At 35.6% G+C, this 18,080-nt stretch overlaps 1 protein-coding gene across 1 annotated transcript in view; it reads left to right on the top strand.

Moving 5' to 3' along the window:
• The window catches only part of PLXDC2 (plexin domain containing 2), a 472,622-nt gene that overhangs the window by 342,847 nt on the left and 111,695 nt on the right, over positions 1–18,080 (top strand). Inside the window, exons 8-10 of the mRNA XM_023223192.2 lie at positions 4,279–4,378; positions 16,297–16,392; positions 16,631–16,712. Coding sequence (XP_023078960.1) covers positions 4,279–4,378; positions 16,297–16,392; positions 16,631–16,712 — 278 coding nt within the window. The remainder of the gene's footprint in view (positions 1–4,278; positions 4,379–16,296; positions 16,393–16,630; positions 16,713–18,080) is intronic.

The following is an 18,080-nucleotide window of genomic DNA, read 5'->3' as shown; positions in this document are numbered from 1 at the left end:
TAGTAGTGGTTTGACAGATGCAGTCATCAGAAATCATTAACCCAAGAATATGTACATTTAAAAAAACTGGCAACAAGTTAAAGCATAACTCTTGACTGCAAATGATGATTTCTACCTAACTTCTGCTCTCTTTACATATAGGTAGAGTATTTCACCCTTATCATTTGAGTTTGTATCGTTGTTAACAATTTACATGTTGAAGCTTGGAAAAGTCAAAATCATTTGAAAAAAATTTAAGTTGATAAGTGGAAGAATCAAAGATCATTTATAGTGATATTCCTAGAGGGTTGGTCATGTCAGATAATTTTCAGTGATAGAAAACTGTACACCATGAAGCTATCCATTTTGGTTTTGGCTAAATTTTCCTCGTGTTAAATGAATCTACATCTAGGTAATTTATATATATTTTAGGCTTAGTATTTGAAATGCACAGACAAAAGAATGAACTAAAGAGACACAGAAGAATGAAAAAAAATGCTGCAGAAAATGAAACTTTTCTACTGGAACATTCCAATCTTTCAAGTTTAATTGTACCTAGAGTTAGATATTTATCTGAAATCTGGGCATGATGATGTGTACCTGTAGTAGTACTAAGGAGGCTGATGCAGGAGGATTGCTTAAGCCCAGGTGTTTGAGGCTGCAGTGAGCTATGATTATGCCACTGCACTCCAGCCTGGGCAACACAGTGAGACCCAATGTCTTAAAAATACACATTTATCTGATGCCCAGAAAATTAGGATGAGCAATACTACCTCATTTTATGGAGAAACACCCATATTCTATTCTATTGGCTATTTGATATTTAACAGAGAATGTACTGATTGATACTGCTGTTTAATAAACCACCCCAAAAGATAGTGGCTTAAAACAAGTCCATTTCTTATTTCTCACAAGATGCCTATGGATCAGCTTGTTGGTTCTACTGTTATGGGCTGGACTCTGCTGATCTCAGCTGAGCTTCTGAATGTGTGAGCGGTTATCTGGTGGACTGGCTGGGAGCTGGCTAGGCAACGATAACTTCTGGTGCAAAAAAAAAAAAAAAAAAAAAAATCCTTCATGTGTCTTGTGTATATCTGCAGAAGACCAGCAGCATATATTTTCTTGGCTGTAGCAAGGGTTCAAGAAAGGAAGCAGTAAGCAGATTTTTTTAAGTTTTGTTTGTTTGTTTGTTTTTTGCTTCAAGTTTGCTGCTGTCCTCTTTTGCCATATTATTGAGCCTGGAGTCCGAGAGGGAGAGGACCGCAGAGGTACTGGGCAGAAGGAAGCCATTGATTGAGGCCATTACTGCAATCGACCCACCACCAATAAAAAACGTGGAGGAGAGGGCTTGACACAGACACAAAACATAAAGGAAGTGGGTTGAAAGGAAGGAAAGAGATGGAGAAAAAAATGAAAATGAAAGATGGCTGGGCAAGGGAAGAAGAGATGGGGAAGAGAGATAGAAAAGTTGGAATGCGGCCAGGTGCAGTGGCTCACACCTATAATCCCAGCAATTTGGGAGGCTGAAGTGGGCGGATCACCTGAGGTCAGGAGTTCAAGACCATCCTGACCAATATGAAGAAACTTCGTCTGTATTAAAAATACAAAGTTAGCTGGGCATGGTGTCACATGCCTGTAATCTCAGCTACTCAGGAGGCTGAAGCAGGAGAATTGCTTGAACCCAGGAGGTGGTGAGCCGAGATTGCACCATGTCACTCCAGCCTGGGCAACAAGAGTGAAAGAAGAAAGAAAAGAAAGAAAAGAAAGAGAGAAAAGAAAGGAAGGAAGGAAGGAAGCAAGCAAGGAAGGAAGGAAAGAAGGAGGGAAGGAGGGAAGGAAGGAAAGAAGGAAAGAAAGAAAGGAGGGAGGGAGGGAAGGAGGGAGGGAGGGATGGAAGGAAGGAGAAAGAAAGAAAAAGGAAGGAAGGAGGGAGGGAAGGAATGAAGGAAGGAGAAAGAAAGAAAGAAAAAGGAAGGAAGGAAGGAAGGAGGGAAGGAGGGAAAGAAGAAGGGAAGGGAAGGTGGACTGCATAATCTGAAGAGAGGAGAATGCTTCTGGGAGGGCTGCAGGAAACAAGACATGTGACTTAAAAAACAAGCTCTGAAATAAACATGTACTATGCATAATGATATAATAGGATTTTCCAATTGATAGCAGTATAAACGCAAGTACTGCTGTGGGTATAGGAAAAGAAGACATACAATAAATTACCACAGAATTATCTGGTAAAGCCTTTTGCAACTTGCAGAGGAAAACTGAACTCATAGATGTTGGAGAAGGGGGTCAAACGACAAATGACAGGAACAGTGGCATTTATATGATGGTAACAATAGATGCTTGCTTCTGTTAATAGATGCTGCTTAAAAATGAGATGATCATGTCTTATTAGGATACAAAAATATATAAGTGAATTGGAATTTTTCCCTATGCTTTTCCATCTTCTTGTATGCTTTAACTGTAAGTCTGTCTTAAATACAAATTACTTTCATATTAGAGTCCTCAACATGGGGTGTAAGACTGGGAAACAGTATAATGCTCAATAAGAAAGGGGATTTCACATATTGATACTGAACTTAGATTAGTAAATCAGTGAATAAAGTATATCAGCCGGATGCAGTAGCTCACAGCTGCAATCTAGCACTTTGGGAGGCAGAGGTGGGTGGATCACTTGAGGCCAGGAATTCCAGACCAGCCTGACCAACATGGTGAAACCCCATCTCTACTAAAAATACAAAAAAAATCTAGCTGGGTGTGGTGACACACGCCTGTAATCCCAGCTATTTGGGAGACTGAGGCATGAGAATAGCTTGAACCCGGGAGGCAGAGGTTACACTCCAGCCTGGGAGATGGAGTGAGACTGTCTCAAAAATAAAAAATAAAAAATAAAGTACATCAGACTGGGATATAAATCTTTGTTTTGTTTTGCTTGTTTTGTGTGTTTCTGTTATCCAAATACCAGAAGACTAATTTATATTGGTAAAGAATTGAGCATAGTGACACAAATTGGTTAAGAATTGAGCATACTGACAAAATTTGCAAACACTTCAACGTTGTTTAAGAGAGACCTGAAATAGTACATTAAGGGAAAATGTCATCTTCTATTTACTTGTTTCAAGGTAATTCCACAAATTCCAAAAGCAATGAACTTTTTTCTTAATTTTTCCATTTCAACAAAATAGCTCTTTTCACAGTTTCATGATGTCTTGGTCAAAAATAAGTCAGAGAGTTTTTATTATATATTATATTATATTATATATTCTCTCCAACTTATCCCCTTCTTGTTGTTATGCTGTTTATTATGGCTTATATAGCAATATCTCATCTAACATATTATTTAATGAATTACCCACAGATGGCCCAAAATCTGCTTATTCTGTCTAAAGACGTTTTTGGTGCATTTACTCTTTTCTTTTACTGTCCTGTTTCTGTTTATTGAAGATGGTTTCATTCCCATTTTTGTTTCTATAAAACTGATAATAAAGAGAGTAATCAATAAAGAGAGTAATCATATCTCCAGTGAATCTTTTCTGAATCTGGAAAAATGGACCCCAAGAGTTCATGTCATTTATAACTCTCTTATCATTTTTCATATATTCTCAATGTATCATATTTTTTAACTGTAAATCTGTAAATATTAGAAATATCTATCGTATTCATATCTTGGTTTCATTGAGATTCAAATACAAGAACTGTCACACTGAGATGACCATAAGAGCTTAGAAGTCTTTCATAGTAGTTTCAACCAAAATGGTGAAATGATTGCCAAATTTAATTAGCTATGAATCAATGATGATATTGTCAAATGTATATTTAACAGTGCATTTATTTGTTTTTCTCTAGGTTTTATATCTATAAGACTGCTTATAAACAAGGATTTTCTAACATTATATAAAAACAAATATACAATGAAGTTTTTTTTGGAAAACAAAGAGTAAGAGGAGAATCTCTGTTTCCTAAATTATAGCCAGCACTAAATGCATTCATGATGTGCCTATATGTGTGATAAGTTTGCAGCATCTAGCATCCATTATATTCTCTGATAATCTATTACTTTCAACATCAAGTAGCCATCTTTAGAACCAGGAACTATCTGTCTTTTCTATTCATTCAATAGCACTAAACCGATGTAATTTTTTGGTTTTGTATGTCCCTCTTTTCTAATACTTTGGGCTCCCTCTCTAGTCTTTTATCTCCTTCCCGTGGTTTTGTCCGTGAAACAACAGGATCCTACTACCTTTTGTCCCTGTAAGAAATTCAGATCTAACATGTAGCAACCTACTTTTTTTTTTTTTTTTCCAGATTCCTGTCTTGGTCACACAGATAAGTTCAACCAATCATCCAGTGAAAGTCGGACTGTCCGATGCATTTGTCGTTGTCCACAGGATCCAACAAATTCCCAGTACGTAGAAGAAGGGCAGTCACAATGAGTGAGCCTCTGTGGGGGTAAATTTAAAGGAGATTGATCTCAGGCAGATGTACCTGAAGAAAAAAAATGGCTAATTAATTAGCCAATTGATGCTTGTTAATTCTGTGGTTTGGTTTATAACTCCTATTGGGTTATCTCTGTCACCCTTGAACTGACTCAGGTAAAGAGAAGTTAAATACCCAAGCCAAGAATGTGTAATTTTGGATTCTTTTTCTTGTTTCTTTTTCCTGTCTTCTGATTTGGGGTCTTACTCTGTCACCCAGGCTGGAATGCAGTGGTGCAGTCACAACTCACTGCAGCCTTGACCTCCCAAGCTCAAATGATCCTCCTGTCTCAGCATCTTGAGTAGCTGGGACCACAAACATGTGCCACTATCCTTGGCTGTTTATTATTATTGTTGTTATTATTATTTGAAGAAATGAGATCTTGCTATGTTGCCCAGGTTGGTCTTGAACTCCCGAGCTCAAGTGGTCCTACTGCCTCAGCCTCCCAAAGTGCTGAGATTACATATGTGAGCCACTGTGCCCAGCCAGATTATTTAGGATAGTTGGCTTGGCTAAGCAGATATAGTTCTTTTATTAATAAGAATGACATAAACAGTGACAGATTATTGGATTGATAGACATATGACTTTTATGTATGTTTATGTTAAGTTTCTGAGCAAAACCACAGCTTTATACTATCTTATATTTAATGTATTTGTGTAAAACTGTTTGGGAGTCTAAAGGAAGATGCAAGAAAAAGTACAAATTAAATTTTTAAAAAAGTACAAGGTAAATAAAAATCTGGATGGAGCTATACTTACACCAGAGAAAATATAGATTTTCTTTAAATTATGGTTGCCTATCTAGACTAGTTTACATTTTATGGAATAAAAAGGGATGTGTTACTTTGGATAACTGTTTGTTATATCGGAAACTAAAATGCAGACTGAATTAGCCATTCTGACCCTATAAATAGGCATCTGTCGAAAGCTTCTGGTTTTTGAATCTCCTTTACTCCAAGAACAGTCCTGAGAGATGCTTTGGTGTGGTAGTAAGCGAAGTTGGGGTGGGAGTGTTTGTGTCCTACGTGTTCTTATTTAAAGAAAGGGGAGATAATAAAATATATCTCAAGATGAGATCTTTTTTTCTCTTTTGTTCAAAGTTCTTTTTCTTCTTTTATTTGATTACCGTGGTAGATAATTTATCACATGCTCATGTTCTTCGGTTGTGACTTGAGGTGATTGTACTTACTTATGCCAACTCTCAAATATAGACAGCAACTGGAGTGGAAGCTATACTTTTTAAAGCAATGGATCAGCAGAAACATTATAGGGATTATGTTACCACTGTGAGGTATCGTAGAACTGAATGCTTATCTTATAACTAAATGGCATTGATACATGGTGGTTCTGCTTGGTGAAGAACATGGAGTTTCTCCTTGTTAGCTGAGAATTTGTGGGAGGCAATATTCAAGGGAATTGTTAAATCAAAGCAGGTTATCCAGAAACTAAATTGTACTGTGAACAAAGCAAGGATACATGAGTATGTGTAGGCAACATAAAGGCATCCTGACAGAGCTCTTAAATAAGAGGCCGAGCCCTGGGACAGCTAAAGTTGGTTTCTGTCGGAAGACGGCCGTTCTCACATTCTTTCTTTCGGAGTTGTTAAATCAAGCATGGTTTGAGTCAATTATTGCACAAGTAAAAAGAAACACTAGTTTTAGTTTATTTGTTGGTTCTTTTCTTTTATTGCCGGAAAAAAATTATTTGCAGCTTACTCAGCAGGGCTTTTAGTCCATATTGTTGTTCTAATATAATATTGCTTAAAAAAAAAAACAACCAAAATACCGAAAACTTTTCTTACAAATGTATTTTAATATGCAAGTATTATGTTGGTATATTCCCAATGTTAAAATTGTACTTAGATATCCGGGCCCTAAAGTGTAATTTTGCACCCCTTGTTAGGCTGTCAAAGGATAACTATTATGTATAGGTGGAAAATATTTTCAAATACAAATCTCATTTAATAAATTGGCAAAATTTATATGAATTTTCAGACCAGGTTATGTCTAAAGTTTGGGACTCAGCAGTTATCCAAAAGAACTTAATTCAAACTTAGAGTTCAGAGAAAAAATGTCCCTCAATTTGCATACTGAAAAGCAGTCACATTTTCTGTTAACCTTACTGTTCCATCCTGAGAACATTAGCCAAGAAGGAATGAAAGATTTGGGTCTCTAGTTCTGCCATTGTTGCTGTTAGATGGGACCACATTTATGCAAGGAAATTAGAATCAATATGTTCTACTTAAAAATCGTTTGGGAACAAAAAACTTTATCTCCTTAAAAGTCTCTCCCACATTTGTAAAGTTTAACTGTGTCTGTTACATGAGTTTCTGTATAACAAGAGATATATGGTTGCATTGTGTTCTCAGCTAACAAAAAGCGCATCTTTGTGCCAGAGATTAGGAAAACTCAAGATTAGCACAACACAGGTTATACAAGTACAGTTCTTTTGTGAGAAATAAGTTGATTCCTACAGACCTATGTTACATATTCAGCAATCAGAATTTAGACCGATACAAATCCTTTTCAAAATTCAGTTCCCTTATTTAGCAACACTCGCTATTAGGAATTGTCTTTGTAGGGAATTTAAATACTTTGCCTCTGTTAACATTTTTCCCCCCACCCAGTGGATTTAGGGAACAACTGATTATTATCCTGAGTAGTGAGTAGTTTCATTCCTTCTGCATTGCAAGGTGTGTTACATAGAACCCTGATCTCATAAGATCAATTTTCTATTCTGTTAATCATTTTGGTTACACAGGTTATATTACCTAAACCTCTGGCTTCATGTAGCCATGGGAACATGGGAATGTGAGCTAAAGCCTGGAAAAGAGTATTTCCCAGTAGATCATCATTACTATAGCATTCTTATCAGATTTGGTGAAGGTTTGGTAAAGCATTCAAAATGCTGTAAAGCAATTTTAAATTATTTATTTTTAAAATTTCTCCCCATTCATTCTTCCTCACAACAACAAAACACTTGCTTTTCAGTTTTTAAAGACCCCCAAATAGTAAAGGATTTCAATGTAAATTTCAAGTGTAATTAATTAAAGCAGCTTTATTTTCTTTCATAAAAGCTCAGGTGATCTGATAGTTTCAATATCAAAGGGAATTCAGGCATTGCTAGTAAATTGATAAATCCTTCTGAGTTTACAAGAGAAATACCTTTGCCCCCTCAAAATGAGAGGGAAAGGTCTGTGGTAAAACTAAGGCTTATGTTTAAAAAGGTGGAAATTAAAAGTAAAGAAAGTATAAGAAATATTGTCATTTGATTATTGGTCATGAAACGTTAAACTTTTATTTAATTTCTGTAACTTTCTTTCTACATAAAATGAGCATCTTAGTACCTAAAATGCCATGTATACACAGCATGCATTACCAGCAGAGAGTATGTAGTATACTTGTACTTAAAGTTACTGTTTTTTCCATCATCATTATCACCTTTAAAAACAGCGATGCTAACTTAGATGTCACTGCCAAGTCCGGGTGCCCATCAGAGTGGAACCACAGGAGATTCCCACTAAGAAACACAGTGACAGTGTCTCTCTGGAACTTCAATGCTTTCTGACTATGTGGTTGTGTGTTGCTTTATGTCTCTTCATATGACTTGAGTCTGCCCGTCTGTCCATCTGTATGTCTCCAAATCACTGTTTTTCATAAAATGTATTTGTAAAACTTTAGAAGCAGGAAGAACCATAGAGATCAGCTAATTCAATATCCACAGGTACAGCTATGAAAAACAGGTCTAAGTATAGGACTGACTGTGGTTGTTCATTTCAGAAATATGAATGTAAAAATATACTTATTTTGATTAGAAGCATAGCAAATTATAATTCTGAGTAATTTATAAATTAACAGGAACCCCAAGGAGGAAAATTTAAATTACCTAAAAATCTACTACAGAGAAATCGCAATAAATGTTTTCACGTATCTGTATCCAACTATTTATTTGTAATATACACATATATGAACATACACACACATTAAGAAAATTGGCATTATGCTGTAAATAATTCTGCCCCCGTTTTCACCTTCATATATAAAACATATTTTGCACTGTTAAATATCTGTCTGAAATGTCATTAATAGCTATAACAAATTTCTTTGTTTCATAATTTATGTAACCTGTCACTAAAGAGATTAGTTACATAGTTTGCATCTCATATTATCAGTAAAATGGTGCTGAATATCCTTGTTTTTACATTTTTGCATGTATCTGATTCTCAAAAAGTGAATTTGTAGATGCTGAATGTTAATATTGTTTTGAATGTATTTTGACACATTGCTTCCATCAAGGTTGAAGCAGTTTACTACCCATCATTATGTTAGAAATATCCCATTTCCCAAAGTGCTTTCTAATATTAATTCTTAACTCTGCAAATTTGATAAGCACGAAATAGTATTTCATTGTTGCTCTAATTGTCTTTCGATTACCAGAAAGTTTTAACACTGTCATATATTCCTATGTCGTTTGTAATTTCCATAAGTTCTTGGTAAATAGCTCTATTAAGTAATTCTTTCTCAGCCTCAGCTTATGTCCTTCCACATCCTTACACAACATGCAGAGGTCTTCCTGAATACATGCACAATTCTCACTAGTGCCACTTGCACTTGTTTGTTTCTCTCTCCTCCTATGTAACACTTTGAATTTCAAGCATAATCCCTGGGGTGCTGACTTACCCCATCAGGCCTCACTGTTTCTCTACCTTCCGAGCTTAATGAGTCTAATCTTCCCAGCAAGAAACTCGGAAAATCCACTCATGCCATGTGGTTCTTTAATCTGGAAAAGATAAGGCCATGCCATTTAAGTAAAGACAAAGTTACGTGAACACACACATGCGGGGCCTTGTTCCAATCTGGAAAGCAGCTGACCTCATTTAAAATGCTTCTACTCCAAGTTATGATGGTGACTATATCTGAATCCCTTAGAATATTCCTTTATTTTTCTCACTCACAGTGTATCATTTGGTACTTTCTTAAGGTCAAGCCTCTTTGTATCAGTATCTGATGTTTTAAACGTATTGACATTGTTTGTGCTACAGTGCACCTTTGCTTTGCTGTTTATTATTCATAGCTCCATAAGAAACATTAAACATGTTCAGAAATAAAACTGACAACTAGTAGAGCAAATATATTTTAAAAATACTACAAAGAGGGTCATTGAACTCTTTGAGGAACAATTGTAGGTATATATTTTGCTCTATGTGGTCTTTTGATAAGCTTACAGACCAGGCACCACTTTTTTTCTTTTTTTAGATGGAGTCTAACTCTTTTGCCCAGGCTGGAGTGCAGTGGCTAGATCTTGGCTCACTGCAACCTCCGCCTCCTGGGTTCAAGTGCTTCTCCTGCCTCAGTCTCCCAAGTAGCTGGGATTACAGGTGCATCCACCATGCTGAGTTAATTTTTGTATTTTTAGTAGAGACGGGGTTTCACTATGTTGGCCAGGATGATCTTGAACTCCAGACCTCAAGTGATCCACCTGCTTCAGCCTCCTGTAGTGCTGGAATTACTGGTGTGAGCCACCATGCCCGACCCAGGCAGCAATTTTTTCATATTAGTTTTAGACAGTGAACAAAATAACCTTAACAAACAAAAACACAGCTTTGCCCATGAAATATACAAACTATCTTAAGCTTTAATTAAAAATAATAATAATAGCATAGACCAGTACGCTATTCAGAACTTCCTGTGCTAATAGAAATGTTGTGAACCTGAATCGTATCATGCGATCTCACTAGTCACATGTGGCTACTACGAACTTGCAATATGACTAGTGAGCCTGAGCAATTGAATTTTCAATTGAATGTAATTCATTAATTTTATGTTAAATAGCCATATGTGCCTAGTGGCTATCAGGTTGGATAGGGTAACCATAGACCATATCCACATATTTAAATAAAATATTAAACGCCAAGCATAATACTTACATAAACATTGTTTTTATTTCTTCTTTGCTTAGGATAAAGGTCTTAGAATATTAGCTATGATTAAATAATAAATTTTCAAATATAAGTGTATTTATTAAATGACAGCATTTCAAACATAATCATTTTAACTAATTTTTCCCATAGAAAACAATTTGCAATTTTGATTCAGTGGTAGGACATATTCACTATAATTATGTAGCAGCCATAATGAAAATATGTGGTCAAAACTTATAAAAAATATAAATAATCTTGAAAAAACTTGAACTTTTTTATTTTATAATATTTTCTAGAACCCAGTTCAAGCCCTTTCAGAGGAACTGGGCCTCATTTGTTATTTTCAGAGTTGTGGTCTTCTCATTCACTTAAAAACAGATCAATCAACAGGTCTCCAGTAAATTGTGTCATCTTACTTTGCTCATCTCAAAATGGAAAACGCTTCAAAATTATTCATTTTTCAGAAGATAAAATTGCTTCTGTTTATAGCACAATTTCATTAGGTGCTTACATTCTCAAGTATGCGCTAGCTCACCAAAGGCTCAACAAAAGCAGAAATAAATAGAAATCATGATGTTTTCTCATAAAATAACTATTCATGAAGCACTTCCAAGATAGAGGGCATTGCATAAAATGATATTTTATTAGTTTAATGCATACATTTCTAATGTAAGCTAGTTGACTGACCCTGACTTGATTTTTAAAGATAAGCAAAATTCTAAAGATTTTCTGGACATAGAAATCACTGATTAATCCATTTTTACATATTTGAGAATTTTTCTAAAATTGTTATGAACAAGAAAGGCTTTCTTCAGGGACTTGTGGTTAAATTCTTTCTTTTATTTCATTTTCTTTATTTATTAACATATAATCCTATACAATACTCTTAGAGAAAGTAAATTTTTAACAATTTAGAACTGTGTTTAGCTGGGAGCAGTGGCGTGTGCATGTAATCCCAGCAGTTTGGTTGACCAAGGTGGGAGGATCACTTGAGCCCGCCAGTTTCAGACCAGCCTGGAAGGAAAATATTGGAGACTGAGAAGGGTGGGAGCAGGGAGAGGGTTTGGGGGATGAGAAATTAGTTATTGGGTACAATGTTCACTATTTGGGTGACAGGAGCGCCAAAAGCACAGACTTCACTACTACACAATATATCCACGTAACAAAACTGCACTTCTACCCCTTACATTTACACAAATTTAAAAAAGAAAGAAAGAAAAGGAAAAACATTTGCTTCAGAAGCTGCCTGTAAGGCCTTCATTTTGGGATATTGTTTTCTGAGCCTCAACACACCCAATTCAATTTAATGAAGTCACAGTCTCCTTTGTGAAAAGAAAAAGAAAAAAAAAAAGAGAGAGAGAGATGTAATGACTTGGCAAATACATATCACACCTTCTTCCCGTAAGTCTCAGGAGCAGGGAGGCATGTCCCCCTGCAAAAACACCAGGTTCAGAACAAGCAGCCCTCAGCAATGGAACCATGGTATTGTCACGGGCCCACAGCCCACCTGCCACACTGGCCCACTGTGATACTGCATGGACCATTTACTGTCCCACTGCTGATTCTGGTTCTCTTTTTGTTCCTTAATCATTTGTTTCTTTTACTGATGCCTAATACTTTACATATGGGGACATGTGAGTATTTATTACCTGCATAGACTATGTAATGATCGGGTCAGGGTGTTTGGGGTATCCATCACCTCGAGTATTTATCAGTTACTGTCTTAGGAACATGTCAAGTCCAGAGCAAAGTAATTATCAAAGGAAGGCAGGAAATGCAGCTGGTTTAAGCCATTAGTAAAATATATGTGAGAGAAAAAGAAATTTGAAGGTTGTTTTAGGTCATATTTTTTATTTCCTTTATGCTTACTCAAGTAACTTAGGAACTCTGGCCATGTAAGTTTTACCAGTGTCCTGAAACTTTGCCAGAAATGAGGGCATGTTGACAGGACAATCTAAAAGGCTTAAGTTAGCATTTCATGCTCAACTAAGGTTTGTGTTTTATTGAATGCCTAATGACATTATTATTTCAGAGAGTTAGAACTACAGAGAGAAATTTTTTAAATGATTCTGGCAAATGCATTTTTTATTTGACAACTCCAACTAGCTAATTCTGCTAATGCATTGCACTTTTCTGAGGGAAGCTTGTAGCCACTATAATAGTGTCAATTGTATCTCAAGAGTCTCTTTTTTCCTGAGTCTTCATGCTAGAAATGAATCTTGTGGTTATATGATACAGGCTATTTCCATTAAAGAGTATTCAATAAACGGTGTTTGTGCTGGACTTGATTTGAACCAGAAAAGAAATAAGATACAACCATATGGAGCCAGTCATTAAGCATTGGCAACACACAAATAGGGAAATGTTAGCAAATCATTCATTTGACAATTCAGACAAAATATTATAATACTTATACAATATAAGAGTAAGGCAAGTTAGGCGATTTCTCATATAGTCTCTGTGTGAATGTTAAGCTTTCAAGGCAGGAAAATGAACTAGATCATGGCTAATCATGCCTCAAGGTACTCATTAGTCTGTGTTCACTTCAGCTAGAGTGGATATTGATCAAAGAAGATTCTTGGTGTTTCAATATGATCACATTGTCCTTTCTGCTGGTATTGATCAGGCTTTCTAAAACATGCAATATTGTATAATTTTGATCACATTTTCTCTATGTTAATCTACTCAAATTTAATTTTTCTTAACTTTTAAAAGGCACTGATGGGTGAGTATTGATCTGTTGAAGTTGAATCACCATCACTAAGACTGAACGTTTAATTCAACTTTATTTTGGCTTATTCTTGGAGAAGACCCATGAGTAAAATATATTTTTGGAATCAAATGAAAGCTTCTAGCATTGGCAGGGGTAACCAGAATTCTAGTTACTTGTTTCTTACAGAAGTATCTCTGAAATACTACATAAATGAGCATTTGGAAGTCGTCGTTAATTGGCAGGTCATCGAACAAAAGTAATTCTCATTAATTTGGATTTTGTTCAATTCATCTCCTCACAATATGTAGAGGTCTCTGAGCAGGTAATAGAACTAGCATAGCAAAAGAAGGTCACACTTTCTCTTTACTCCATATGCATGATCAATAACTCTCAGAAGCTTCTCAATCATTGTTAGTAGTTGAGAATTTCAAAGTGTAACATGAAATAAAAGGAATACTAGTATTTTAAGCACCAAGTAATATGACAGATTCTGTGCAAACTTTAGTGTGAAGACTCAAGAACCCCCATCCTAGTGATCTTATGGAAAGGCCACATTATTTATTTATTTATAAGAACTTGATGCTTTAGCAAAATACATGGGAAAGCAATACATAGGAATGAATTCTATTTAGACACAGACAGAAGATGAGCCATCTTTTTATTTGTTTTAAAAGCTAAAAAAAAAAAACAGATGTGATTTATATACTTCGTGAAACCTTACTATGTACCGTGAAACCAGTATTTCCTCTGTTTTTTTAATGAAGTCTACTTTTTGGAGAATGTATATGCATCTTTCAGTTATACCAAAATTTCACTGTATTAGAGTTCTTAAACAGTGTTTTTCAATCTGATACCGCTGAGATATTTTCAGGCAGTGACCCACAGCCACATCAAGTCACAAAAGGGTTTGCTTCGACCCTTTCCCCACCCCTTCTGCAATACAATTTCATGGTGAATAACTAGAAGTGGATAAAAAGATATGAGTAGAGAAAAGGAGAGATACTCGTAGAAGTAAACATTTGACAGCCTCTGCAAATTCTCGGATGAGTAGGTATCTTCCTTTTCTGAACACTTCTACTACAAGGTAACTCACTATCATCTGGGCCACCACATTCCCTGCTCTATATTTTAGAGGAGGTCATCGTTGGGTCTAATGATTTCAGTATAAATTTAACTTTCTCTAAGTGAAAAATGGAGAAGAATTACTAGAAGTTTGATTCCAGGATTGTAGTGTGATTTCAGTAGAGTTGGATCTATCGAGATTAGATTATTAAATGCAGCATATAACTTGTATGATCTGAGGTTGTCATTAAAGTTAGACAAAAATTGTATCTAATATGTAATGAGCATTTACAATGTGAAAGGGACTGTCTAGCAATATTCCTATATTATCTCATTTTAATCCTCAAAGCAATATAGTAATATAGGTGCTATTATCCCTATTTCATAGATGAGGAAACTGAGGCACAGAAAAGCTAGCAAAGGAGCCCAAGGTAACACAGATTCCTCACAGCAAAACTGGGGTTTGAACGTAGACAGAATGTTCCAGAGCACATATTATTAACCACTATGACATTACTTCCCCAAATTGGATACTGTGATATTTTAAAAATAACTTATGGACAGGCTTAGTGGCTCAGACCTGTAATCTCAACACTTTGGGAGACCAAAGTAGGAGGATTGCTTGAGCCCAGGAGTGGGCTCAGCCTGGGCAACATGGCAAGACCTTGTTTCTACCAAAAACAGTTCTAACAAATTAACTAGGCATGGGAGTGCATGCCTGTAATCCCATCACTTTGGGAGGCCGAAGCAGGAGGATCACTTGAGTCCAGGAGTTCAAGACCATCCTGGGCAACATAACCAGACTCCATTTTTACAAAAAATAAGAACAAAGTTAAGTGGGTATGGTGGCAAATGCCTGTAGTCCCAGCTACTTGGGAGACTAAGGTGGGAGAATCGCTTGAGCCCAGGAGGTCCAGGTTGCATTGAGCCATGATTACACTGCTGACTGGGCAACAGAGGGTGACCCTGTCTCAAAAATAAAAATAAAAATAGTTTATAGCCTTACTGATTATCCATAGATGTGCTGTTATTCCAGAAATGCATTCATATCACTACAGGCATTTCAGGAGTGGAATAAAATCTTGACAACATTATTTTTCCACTTACATTGACCAAACCTGGGCGAGCACATTAGTATAAGGCTTAAAAGGGCATTTTAAGTATATTTGAATGTTTTGTTCTGGTTTGATGTTAAAATATGTTTGCTTATATTTATTGGATTTTAAATGGTTAGAGTTCTTGTCAAAGTCTCCATCTATCTTCTTCCTCGGGGACATTGATGGATTTGCTAATGATTTATAAGCTACATTGTGCAATATAAATGCTAATTAACCTTCTTTAGATATGATACTGTGTATTTAATACGTAGCAATCCTTATTTTTAAAGTGATTTAAGTTCCTTTTCTCCCTCCAGCTTTATGGAGATATAATTGACAAATAAAAATCATATGTATTTAAGATATACAGGGTGATGATTTGATATATTTATGCATGCTGAAATGTTCCCCACAATCAACCTAATTAACGCATTCATCACTCACATAGTTGTGTGTGTGTGTGTGTGTGTGTGTGTGTGTGTGTGTGGTGAGAAGACTTAAAAATCTATTTTTATTGAATTTCATGCACAATGCAATATTATTAACTATGATCACCACGAAATATAAGAATGATTTAACTTATGTTTTACTTTTATTGAAGAAGTTTATTCTAAACTTTTAAAGCAATCACATTGTTATTCTCCATTAACTTTATTTAGATTGTGAAACATTTTTACCCATTTCTCAACACCTCAGCTTTAGTATGGAAGAAATGGTATCATTTTACCTTCTTGATTTCATGAGTCAACATCTTTGAAAATACGTAAATCTATCCAAAATATGTTTAGTATAGTCTGAATGACAATGAGTTGAAGCCTTAATAAGCAAGTGAGAAATCTGAGACCCTAATCAACACTTTCGACTTCATTGATAAAAAGATTTCTGGTTACTTGGCATATGATTTTTATGTATTTTATAATCTCACATGATAAGGCTTAATTTTAAAACCACATCGGACCATTTGTATATAATTCTATATCCGTTATTAAAATGCTGTTGTTTTGTAAGCAGGGAAATGTTAGAAGTTGATTTTTTTCCCATTTTTTTTTCTAGATGTTCGAAGAAGAACAATTTATGAATACCACCGAGTAGAGCTACAAATGTCAAAAATTACCAACATTTCAGCTGTGGAGATGACCCCATTACCCAGTAAGTGGATATGTAAACCTAGGTGGAAAACAGGATTTGCAAATTTGATGGTCTGATCTGTTCAATGGTTATAATAATCGTATTAAATAATTACCATTATAATTGTGTTTGGCATGCATGGGCATTTTGATCCTGAGGATTGGGGGACAGTGATTTTTATTTTAGTTGAGTAATCTCTTTCCCCCCATGTTGCCTGTTAGTCTTTGTGAATCTGAATGTGTTCTTTCCTGTTTCCTAGCATGTCTCCAGTTTAACAGATGTGGCCCCTGTGTATCTTCTCAGATTGGCTTCAACTGCAGTTGGTGTAGTAAACTTCAAAGGTAAAAATATAATAATAAGAATAATAATAAAATTTAAAAAGATATTTTGAAAGATTAGAAATTAAAAAGAAAAAAACAACTTATGGACAGGTGCAGTGGCTCACACCTGTAATCCCAGCACTTTGAGAGACCAAAGTAGGAGGATTACTTGAGCCCAGGAGTTCAAGATCAGCCTGGGCAACATAGTAAGACCCTGTTTCTACCAAAAAAGTTTTAACATATTAACTGGGCATGGAGGGGGGTGCATGCCTGTAGTCTCAGCACTTTGGGAGGCCAAAGCAGGAGGATCACTTGAGCCTAGGAGTTGAAGATCAGTCTTGGCAACATAGCCAGACCCCATTTTTACAAAAAATTTAAAAAATCCCATTGAATTTGAAGTGGATGTCAACTGTGTAGCATATGTATGCATTAGCACTATTGTATGTATAAAATATGTAGATATCTTGATCAAAATGCAAAACAAAACTCATAAGTGGGGATTTTACTATTTTCCTTTGTCTGAGAGCTCAAAATGACTAAGAGCCTTTATATTTAATAAGGTCATTATCTGACATGTGTTTATAATTCTCTGTGGGACTTAAAATACAGGATGATTATAGAGCAGTTGACAAGCCGATAAACCTACAGCAGCATGTTATGAGATATATTTTCATAGCAAGGATAGTTTATAATAATCACATGAACATTCTTAGTAAATTCCTATGTAGCATCTCAAAGGTTATTAGTCGAGATTGCAGATATAATCTAATACAAATATAGAACATGTGGTTTTGACGTCACATGGTAATTAGCTAACTGTGAAACTTAAGCTACATAATTTACTGGTGTCAAAGAGGTTTACTGATTTTGACAGGTGGCAAAGATGGTTTTCCAGTTACTAGAGCTTTTCAGAGACTGAATAATCATTTGTTGGAAATACAGGATGAAAACTTGTACATTTGTTTTGTTATTTACTCAACGATTTTGTGCATCAGTGATGTTCCGGGTACTGGGAACACAGCAGTAAACAATATTGACACGGTCCCTGGCCCCTGTGAAGTTTAGTCTGCTTTTCTCACCTTCAGAGTCTATGAAAATTGTTTCCCCAGGAGGAAAACTGAATATTCATGCTGTTAATCCGTGTATGTTATACCCGAGCTTTCGATTGTATGAGCAGTCTGTCTTACCATCTTCTTGCTATAGCATTTGCTGTAACGATAAAGACATGCTCCAGGAATCCTTTAAAATTTATTGAAGAATGCAAAAATAAAATGCCGATATTTTGATCACAAGCTTTGGGAAACATTTTTAACTTTAGAGCAACTACTGCAGTATTATGGCTAGAACAATATTATTTATGATAACTTCTGTTTTGTTTTCAATTTAACG

This window comes from Piliocolobus tephrosceles, chromosome 9, assembly GCF_002776525.5.
Source record: "Piliocolobus tephrosceles isolate RC106 chromosome 9, ASM277652v3, whole genome shotgun sequence".
Classification (NCBI taxonomy): domain Eukaryota; kingdom Metazoa; phylum Chordata; class Mammalia; order Primates; family Cercopithecidae; genus Piliocolobus; species Piliocolobus tephrosceles.
The sequence above is the reverse complement of the archived record's forward strand: the minus strand, read 5'-3'. Positions and strand labels throughout refer to the sequence as shown.